We start from the raw sequence: 10,061 nt of genomic DNA, 5'->3' as shown, positions 1-10,061 counted from the left end.
TAATCCGAATATACTGTGGGCCCAAAATTCGAATCACATATTTAACAACGTTTTTGCCGTAAACTCATGACAAAACCACGACATAAAACTGAATATCACACTTGTGATCTTGTACTATTTAAAGCTATGATTGTGCCGTTAAACCAAACAACTGTAGTTACAATAAGCAAAATCACGTACAATTCAACCAAGTTGAGAAAGTTCAGCATGGATTTTGCCATTTTGGACACCACAGTCCAGGAAGACCATCACCCAGGCTACAACAATTTCAGTAACACAAAGGCTACACCAAAATCCAGTAACATACATCGGGATAAAAGCCAACATTTTAGTTGCGCATTCATAGTTGGTGCAGACGCTCAGAGTGTTAATTTTTGTTACGAAAAATAATTTTAAAAAAAGGAGGAGGAAGATCACACTGATGTAGCCAGAAGTTTCTACTGGTTGAGAGCAATCCACTCCAGCTCCAGGTCCACCTCTCCGCACTCCACATTCTGCAGCCTCAGGGAGACCTCCTGCTTCACCCTGCCGCCGACGACGCTCACCGCGCTGTCCCTGGCGAGCGCATTGTCGCGCGACATGAGCCACCGGCCGATCTGCATGTCCGACAGCAGCCCGGGGTCACCGAACGCCATAGCGGCGGTGATCATCGGCTGCAGGTCCACCTCGGCCTCCCCCATGATGTCGTCCCTCGATAGCACGTCATGATCATACACTTGCTGGTCATTGTCAATGGAAGAGCACGTAAAGATTGTGGCGAGATTAATATGCCGTTGTCGGTGTAACAATTGCGAGTTTTCTGAAAGTTTTATGGTTCTGAAGCTGGTGATATGGAGTGGGGATGACTTACAAGTTTCAGAGGTCCGTATTTCTGAGGAACCGACAGTGTAAGCACCTCGTTCCAAACCGGGTTCAGATTGCTTTTGATTACTTTAGTCTTTGCTTTCTGCACATAAGTAATTCAGTTTTCAACCCTGAAAGGAATATAGGTGACATTACTACATTTGGTGAAAGGCATACCTGTTGTCCAAGGGTCAGCACAACGTAAGGGTCGCTGCTTAGAATGTCTCTCACAGCTAGTTTAGTCCCTCTGATCACTTTAACCTTTATTATTCCAATGAACTCAACCATACCAGCCTGCAAAACACATGGATGAAAATGTATTTGAAATGCTAATCATATTGTATTTGAGAGTGTTGTGCAACCAAGTTAGTAATTATGGGATGGCGTTACCTCACTCTTGAAGCTGTAAGAATTAGAAGCATTGCCAATATCTTTTCTAGAGTCCATGGCCTGTAAAGAGCTCTTGTTAGAAACTATCCTCAGGCTTGGCTTCAGAAATTCTTGCAACTCATACTTTGACCTGAGATATTACAAAACTAACTTTGTTCAATGTTTACTCCGCTATGGAAGTCATCAACTTAAGCTATTTAAATTTAATTGTATGAGACAGCCTTATACAGATAAAATTACTTATTTTAAAGGGAAACACTACTGGCTTGCCCCAGTAATTAAATTTTATAAACCATAAAAAAAAAGTATGAGTGATAAAATTACTTCAAGTGATTAGGAAAAAAAAAAGCTTCGCACATTTCAAATTGAATGACTAGATAGATATATGTTGTTGAAAACTAAACCTAGCAACTCATGGGTACAATCAACAAAAATGGCTGATGTGTATTTCATAAATGCACCTGATGAAATCTGCTCTCTCTTCCTGGCTAGAATCGGGATGTGGCTTGTGATAGCCTCCTGGAAGAAATGCCTCATAGATTGCATTGGCATAAGAGTTTCCACCGACTTCTAGCATGGAGTTAATCTCATCATCAGTCCACTCATCTAGAGTGACTGATAGAACCTGTGTCAAGTGGATATTGATTTCAACCAGAAAATTCATTTAAGCTTGTATTGCCTCTAGCAATATTGAAAAATGTTACACATTTCCTCGTATCATTTTGCAGTTTAAACTAACCAGCCCATGGTTGTTCTAAATCTTACTAAAATATGGATATCATTGTTACCATATCATGGATTCATCAAGAAGGTCAAATAACTTTTTTTTTCTAGTTGCAGCGAGTGAAACCTTTGAAATATGCGTCCCCAGACTTCTGTGAATTCCAGAACATTTTAGGCATATGAAAACTCCTATATTAGCTGATCTGTATAGGAAAAAACACATAGTTAATTTAAAAGGAGTAAACAAACCATGTTGCTCACAGAAGATAAAACACTCACGCCCATTTGGGATCAGGTGAGCTGCAGTCAGCACATATTCGGTTTTCACTCTTGTGCAGCAGCTCCTTGAGCTTTCTCATCTTATCTGCACGAAAGCACTGAAACTTGAGCCCATCATACAACACAACACAATCGATATGAACAGAACTGCTGGCTTGAGTACCAGATACAAAATCAAAATTTTCTTCTTTTTTTTTAGGGTTTCTGATGAACAGCAGTTACTAACTCACATATATGAGGACATATCCGGTAAAAACGAGCCAAGTATTGGGGACTCGTGAAAATCATACATAAAAATTTTGTAAATTCATAAAAAAAAATACTAAAGAGAGGTGTAAATATAAAATACATTGTCACCAAATCTCAAGTTCAAACTCAACTTCATTTAGGAGTAACAAAAAAGACAAATTTCAGGTGAATAGTAACATGACACTATTCACCCCAAATTTGTCTTTTTTTATTTCTCTTAAACAAAGTTGAGTTTGGATTTGAGATTTAGTGAGAATGTATTTCATACCTGTACCTATCTCTAGTAATTTTTTCATGAATTTACAAAACTTTTAGGTATAATTTTCACAAGTTTCCAACACTTAGCTCGTTTTCACCAGATATGTCCTCCACATATATACTCCCTCCTTTTCAAATTAGTTGTCGTACTAGCTTTTCCCTAAGTCAAACATTTGTATCTTTGACTATAAACATCTAGAATTATACAGTTTAACATCATAAGATAAATGTTAGTACGGTTTTAGGTTCATCACGAGAAATACTTTCATAATATATAATGCACATGTCCCTCAAATGCAAGTATGCAACCGCGCTCAAGTAGCAAGAGCACACGCGTTGCGATAAAAATGAAAAAAAAAAGCGGAAGAGGAAATGACAAAGTCTCAAGCTCAGCACTACCTCTGCTGGTACTCATTTCAGCAGCTGCCACCAAACACTCCCCTCCAGGTGCGCCTCAACGCTGCTAAGAATAGGCAAATTTTAACGACAATGGTCAAGAACAGCATATCACTTTCTTCCCAAAATTACAGCATCAATGCAGTAATAGTAGAGAAAAGAGAGAGAGAGAGAAGAAATTTGCCCCTTGGGGGATCGAGCAACCCTCATCTAAGTCATCTTCTTCCACCGGGTAGAAATAGATCGACCAGTCCACCGAACAGAAAGGATTGAGAGCGAACAAACCACAGATATTCACAGAAACCACTAAGCTAGCATCGCGGATTCGCAGTGAAATGAAGAAATCAAGAACCTGCCTCCTTCGAAACGAAAATCAGCTTGAAAAATCCCAAGAAGCTTCGAAATCAGGAGGCGAACCGAAGCGCCGGCGCTAGGAGAAGAAGAGGAGAGATCGCCAGATGGGGTCTCGATTCCTGCAGCAAGCAGCAAAGACTGCAAGCGAGGGAGAAATGATTGGATTGGATTCTTGCGAGGCTCTTGGCTTGGATCTCTAGAGCTTTCTTTTTGCTCTGTTGCTTCTGGTCAGAGCTAGGAGAATCATAGGTAGGAGGGAGACCTGGGACCCACCTGTCAGTGACATGGAGCTCTCGTACACGTAGGAGATCTGGTAGGAATTGGAATATTCCTGATCAAGCTAACATGGAAATGGGAAGGGATTAAGGGAATGATCAGATGAAAGGTTGACATTGCATTTTTTTTTCCCGGATACACAATACACTTTGGTTCATGTGCTCCTATTTCAGTTACATTTTTGAAAAAAAAAGAGAAAAGTTTGCAGTCCTTTTATGTGAAAAACTTGAATGTATCTGTGCCTATTTTTTGTGTAATAAAATAAAATTATTTATAAGCAGCAATCAACATTTTGGATGTTAGCACCAACCTAAGACAAATATAATAACTATATGAAAAATTCTCAACCTGATATTTGCTGTTTATTAAACCGATGACTGAAATTTATGTCCTAATCAAAACCTCCTAGCTACTTCTCTCAGTGTTCTTGCTAACTAAAGCCTAATCTGAGACACCAAAAAAAGAAAAAAGAACCAAAAAATAATAATAAATCCAAGCTCCAGGCCTCCAGCCATGGCGCATGGGCATGGCGTCCCCCTGATGATCAACTCTCCTGCGTCTTGACGACGATGGGGCTCCGCACCTGGTGGTTCCCGTCCGACCAGACGATGGCGCCGAACGCGTAGTTCGCCGCCGGCGCGGGGTCCCTCACGGCGAACTTCACCCAGAACGTCCTCACCTCGCCGGTGCTCTCGAACGTCAGCGTCGTCGGCGTCACCGTCACCTGCACCCCCTCGGGCTCCCTCACGACGGCGGCCGTGTACGTCGCCGGCGGGCCGACGTTCCTCACCCTCCGCCGCGCCGTCGCCGGCGGGCCCGCCGGCGCCAGGTCGAACGCGGTGATGGACGGGTAGTTGAAGTCGAGCGGGTCGAGCGGGTCGTCGGGGCACCGGAACGGCGCGCCGTTGAAGAGCGCCAGCGCCGTCGCGTTGTAGCCGATGGTGCAGAGGAAGCTCAGGTGGTCGTCGACGGTCAGGTCGTACACCAGGCCCGGGTCCATCGCGCGGTGCGGGAACACGTGCCCGGCGCCGCAGCTGAACGGCGTCGCCGGCGACATCGACGAGTTCATGATCGGCCTCATGTCGTTGCCCAGCTCCGTCGCTGCCCATGACAAACGGCTCGTCAGCTAGCTTAATAAATATTTCCTCCGTCCCAAAATAAGTGCAGCCATAAGTTTCCACGTCCAACTTTGATCATCCGTCTTATTTGAAATTTTTTTATAATTAGCATTTTTGTTGTTATAAGATGATAAAACATGAATAGTACTTTACTCGTGACTTATGTTTTTAATATTTTTCAAAAAAATTTCAAATAAGACGAATGGTTAAAGTTAGGCACGGAAAACTATGGTTGCACTTATTTTGGGACGGAGGGAGTAGAGATTTAGTCCGGTCATATCAGTACCTCGCGATACCAAATCGTTTTCGATCGTTGAATCTAGATAGGCAGGATGGACATTGTTAGATCTAATGGTCAGAAACGAGTTGATACCGTGAGGTACCGGTACCTTGAGGTATTTTTTGTTGGATCGGAGCAAATCTCTAATAAATAATGATGCGTTCGTCGTCTCCGGCGACGCGGCGTCGTGAGGAGAGAATTTCTCACCGGTGGTCATGATGGCGGACTTGATGGCGGCGGGGCTCCAGTCCGGATGGAGCGTCTTGATCAGGCCGGCAACGCCGGACACTTGCGGGCACGACATGGACGTGCCGCTCTGGGCGTTGAACGCCACCCGCCGCTGGTCGTACGGCAAGCCCGTCGGCCCCGCCGCGCCGCTCCACGCCGCGATCACGCTCACCCCCGGCGCCGTCACGTCAGGCTGCATCCACGCATACAAAAAGATTTACCTCGTGTGCGCGCGGCGCGACGTCGAGTTCTCGCCATGAAAAGTTTCTCACCTTTAGGATCTCAGGGTTGACGGTGTTCGGCCCCTGCGACGAGAAGGCCGCCATCACCGGCGCCGGCTTAACGCCGACCACCGTCTTCGCCCTCGTGATGAAGGCTTTAGCGCCCCTTCATTTTCACAAACACCTTCCGCTCAGCTCGAACAAATCAAGAACTCGACTCGTAAATTTGATCTTTGGAAAGAAACGGTGTTGTTTGATTACTTGGTGGAGTTGATGTAGGCCAGGAGCGCGTGGCCGTCGGCATGGTTGATGTGCACCGCCGGGAGGACGTGCGCGTCGGCGATGACGTCGTTCCCGGAGGCCTCGTCGTTGACGAGGATCATCGCGGCGCCGCCGGCGCGGCTGACCTCCTCGCCCTTCTCCACCCTCGGGTTGCCTCCTCGCATGCACACCACGATCTTCCCCATCACCTTCTTGCCGTCCAGTGCTCCCAGCTCGCAGAGCAGGCTGTGACATTGGCATCCATCCACAGAGATGGTTAGTGTTCGACGCCGGCGTCGGCGGCGGCGGCGGCGAGAGTTGATCGGTGTGTGTGTGTGTGTTTTGCTTACGCGTCGGCGGGCGGGTAGCCGGGAACGGCGGCGTTGGCGGCGCTGATCATGGTGTAGAAGGTCTTCCCGCGCAGCCATGTCGGGGAGAGGCTCTGGCCTTCCACCCGGTTGCGGTTGAAGACGAGGTGCGCCGGGAATGCCCTGTCCATGGTGCTCGCGGCGACGGTGAGGATCCATGGCGCGACGTTGGTGACGGTGCCAGGGTCGGGGCCGAAGTTGCTGGCGGAGCAGACGACGGTGATGCCGGCCTTGACGGCGTGGAGGGCGCCGATGGCGATGGCGTCCTCGAGGTAGTCGTTGGGGTCGGCGCCGACGGAGGCGGAGATGACGTGCACGCCGTCGGCGATGGCGGCCTCGAAGGCGGCGAGGATGTCGGAGTCGTAGCACGCGTCGCTGCCGTTGAAGGGAGGGTAGCAGACGCGGTACGCCGCCACGCGCGCCCGCGGCGACCCGCCCCTCGCCGTGCCGCCGCCGAGGCCGAACGCCTCGGCGCCGCGCACAGCCGACCCGCCGGCGGTGGCCAGCGTGTGCGTGCCGTGGCCGTTGGCGTCCCGCGGCGTCTTGTGCGTGTCGTTCAGCGGGACGCCGATCACCTTCGCGTAGCCATTGTTGAAGTAGCGAGCGCCGATGAGCTTGCTGCACACACACGCACGCACACGAAAAATGAATCAAATATATATCCTTTGGAGAAAATTCATATATGCCTACATTTTGTTAAATTTTGTCAAAATTATTTTTACTCTGTTTTTTTGGCCACCGAAAGTGTACATCGGTGGAAAAATAGGAATAAAAACTTCGGAAATTCAACCTTTTTTCTTGAAGAAAAAATCCACTAAATTTATTGTGACAGTTACATTTTTGAATATTTTTTTACCAAAATTGAAAGAAATATAAAGAAAATTCATACTTGGGAGTAGATTTGTAACATAAAATTACCTGTTGCACTTAAACGTTTTGTCGTGTTCATTCCGGCAAGCTCCTTTCCAATAATTTGGGATCGGACCAAGCTCACGGTCATTAAAGCTCAGCGATTCAGGCCACACGCCTGAATGTCAAACACAAAATCAGACGAAATTAGATTTAAAAAATGACCATGTTACACAGTATATGTAACTTTCCCCTTCGAAAATCAAATGCACTTAAGGATGTTTTCGAAAATGCTTATCATCATACGTCCGAGGAAGCAGGAAAAATCGGACACCTCAACCCAACGGAGTAGTAGTAGCGCAGGTGCATTACAAGTGCATGCAGCCAATGGAGCGTGCATGCAAGTCACATGGATTCAAAATTTAAATGATCTTTTCTATTAAACTATTTATCAGAATTATGAACTAATTATACCATTTGATTTGTTATAATTAACTCTTTGTTTTTATAACAAAGATCTCACATGATAATAATCCGATGATTTTTATCACATAATATTATTCTAATGTTTCAATAAGTATTTACTCATGTTTCACTAATTCAGATGTAATGTAGCATGTGGTCTTTTTATATGCTTTAGTAAATATATTTTGTGTTTCAAAAAAAAATACAACTTGACGCTTCAGGAGGGATATAAAATTTTAACAAAATAAAGTATTTGCAAATATTTTGCATCATATATATTTTTATGTTTCCCTAGGTAGGACCTAATGTTTCCTGTAATGGTGGTTATTGTTGTAGCCAGTAATTTTTATATAGTTATTATTGCACGTGATCTATTTATATGTTTCAATAAATAATTTTTTTAGCTTTCAAAAATTGCAAGTTAACGTTTCAAGAATGATATAAAATTCTAACAAATCAATATTTGCTAATATATTGCATCATTTTTTTTATGTTTCAGTAGTTGGGACCTAATGTTTAATGTGACGGTGGTTATTGTTGCATTTAGTAATTTTTATAAGTTACATCGCTCTGAAACATTTTTTAAAGTGGGTTGAGTTATCGGTACAAGTGATAAAATAATTTTATGGTGCAACAAAAGGTTGATTTTTCTAAAAACACATATAAAATGTTGCATGGCGTTATTTTGATGTTTCAATAAATATTTTTTCTGATGTTTTACTAGTTTATTCATGAATGTTGCATGTGGTACTATTGGATGTTTTAGTAAGTATTTTCTAATGTTTCACTAATTCATTTATAAATGTTGCACGTTTTGCATGGGATGTTGTAGTGAATATTTTCTAATGTTTCAATAATTATAACTCGTTGTTTCATGTATAATATATAAATGTTTCAATTAGTAATATAATCATATTTACAAATTTTATCAGAAATATAGCCAAGTGATATCTTATTGTAAAGATTTAATTGTAACGAACACAATGGTGAAATCGGATGGTAGATCGGTTAAGTAATTTAGAAGGAAAAATAGTTTAAAGATTTATTGGTAGAGAAGATAAAAGAGAGAGACTACATGTATGCATGCACTAGAGAAGGTTATAGGCTTGCAGCATAGTAGCTTAACTACGATGGTTTTTTTTTGCATGCATTAGATATGTGGATGAACAACGTCCGATCTTTTGCTAAATATCGAACGTCCGATGTGTAGCAGCCACCGGATGTTTGATCAGTGTATAGTTTACCTGAGTCGAGGTTGCCGATGATGATGTGCTGGCCGTACCTGGCGGCCTCCCATGGCGACCACGGCGGGACGCTGCCGTCGGGCCTCTCGAGGCCCAAGAACTGCCACGACCGCGTGGTGTGCATCCGCCGCCCCCTGTCCGGGAACACCGACACCACGCCGGGCCGCTCCGCCACCGCCGCCGCCTCCTCCGCCTCCAGCCTCGCCGCAAAGCCGTTGATGTTCTTCGTGTACGAGTAGAAGATGGCGTCGCGTGCCTTCTCCCTGCTGCATTTTTGCGCACGCGCGCGTGTCGTTCGACCAAATGTGTCTCAAGAAATCATGCAAAAGAGCGAATCTGGAGATCAATGGAGTTGGGAGAGGTTGCACTTACTCTCCGAGGACGGAGCCGAGGAGGTCGTAGTGCGACTCCGCGGCCGTGCGGTGCGCCTCCTCCAGCGAGATGACGCCGCCGTCGTCGCCATGGGAGTGGCGGCCGCCGAGGTAGACGATGTAGGACGGCTTCGTGGCGGCGAGGGCGGGAGCAACGATGAAGACGAAGACGACGAGGAGTTCGAGGCGCGTGGACATGGATCGAGCCGACATCGCCGTGGTGATCACCATGGCGATCGAGATCACGGGAGAGGAGAAGAGAAGAGAGGGTGAAGTAGAGTGTGGTGCAGCTTGTGGTTTTGGGCTATAAAGGAGAGGAGACGAGTAGACGAGAGGTGGTGGTGGCGAGGTGAGAGGCTGGACTGTGTCTTACTTTGGCTCTGTGTAGGCGGTTTTGGCTTTGCGATGGAGAAAGCTTCACATGGCCGCGATCTGCACTGTGCATGAATGTACCCTTTGACTCCATGTAACTATGTTTTTTTTAAGATAATAGAATAAAATATCTCAGCATTTACTCAAACGAGTTATAACCAATTATTATATAGTTCACACAATAGCAAACTCACACAACGAGTCTAGAACCACAGAATGAAAATTTTAAACAAGCACGAACTAATAGACACCAACACAACATAAAGATCCCACAACTATTGAATTCTATTTGAGAACCTCCAGCTGCATAATCGTTGGCTCAAGTTTACGACATGCATCATTAATTAGGTTAATATCTTCTTCATACCTTTTGTAATTGAGCCCAACACCAGAGCCAATACGTTGCCCTGAAAAGTACCTTCAAATAAGATTTTGATGGTGATTTACCAAAAACCATGTTATTCCTACTAAGTCAAAGCGCCCAACATAAAGCGGATGCTCCAACAAGAATAAGAT

General features: G+C 45.0%; 2 protein-coding genes across 6 annotated transcripts; both read right to left on the bottom strand.

Moving 5' to 3' along the window:
* Positions 1–83: 83 nt before the first annotated feature.
* LOC127777238 (ADP-ribosylation factor GTPase-activating protein AGD12-like) lies at positions 84–3,722 on the bottom strand. Of its 5 annotated transcripts, none has more exons than XM_052303803.1 (9): positions 3,491–3,722; positions 3,142–3,205; positions 2,236–2,320; positions 2,084–2,159; positions 1,695–1,858; positions 1,234–1,363; positions 1,021–1,137; positions 851–946; positions 84–719 (listed from the first exon to the last, which is right to left on the bottom strand). In XM_052303803.1, exons 2-9 carry the CDS (start codon positions 3,155–3,157, stop codon positions 438–440), a joined length of 966 nt encoding a protein of 321 aa, XP_052159763.1. In that variant the 5' UTR covers positions 3,158–3,205; positions 3,491–3,722; the 3' UTR covers positions 84–437. The 5 variants fall into 5 exon arrangements, with proteins under 5 accessions (XP_052159763.1, XP_052159762.1, XP_052159761.1 ...); XM_052303802.1 differs by having other exon boundaries at positions 3,142–3,202; XM_052303801.1 differs by having other exon boundaries at positions 3,495–3,722.
* Positions 3,723–4,182: 460 nt separating this feature from the next.
* On the bottom strand, positions 4,183–9,463 carry LOC127777237 (subtilisin-like protease SBT5.3). Its single transcript, XM_052303798.1, has 8 exons — positions 9,175–9,463; positions 8,803–9,068; positions 7,163–7,271; positions 6,227–6,862; positions 5,877–6,122; positions 5,667–5,781; positions 5,374–5,587; positions 4,183–4,869 (listed from the first exon to the last, which is right to left on the bottom strand). The coding sequence occupies exons 1-8, from the start codon at positions 9,402–9,404 to the stop codon at positions 4,313–4,315; spliced, it is 2,373 nt and encodes a 790-aa protein (XP_052159758.1). The 5' UTR covers positions 9,405–9,463; the 3' UTR covers positions 4,183–4,312.
* Between the last annotated feature and the right edge of the window lie 598 nt (positions 9,464–10,061).

The sequence above is a fragment of the Oryza glaberrima genome, chromosome 6 (assembly GCF_000147395.1).
Source record: "Oryza glaberrima chromosome 6, OglaRS2, whole genome shotgun sequence".
Taxonomy (NCBI): Eukaryota; Viridiplantae; Streptophyta; class Magnoliopsida; order Poales; family Poaceae; genus Oryza; species Oryza glaberrima.
Note: the sequence above shows the minus strand (reverse complement) of the source record. Positions and strands in the feature narration are given on the sequence as shown.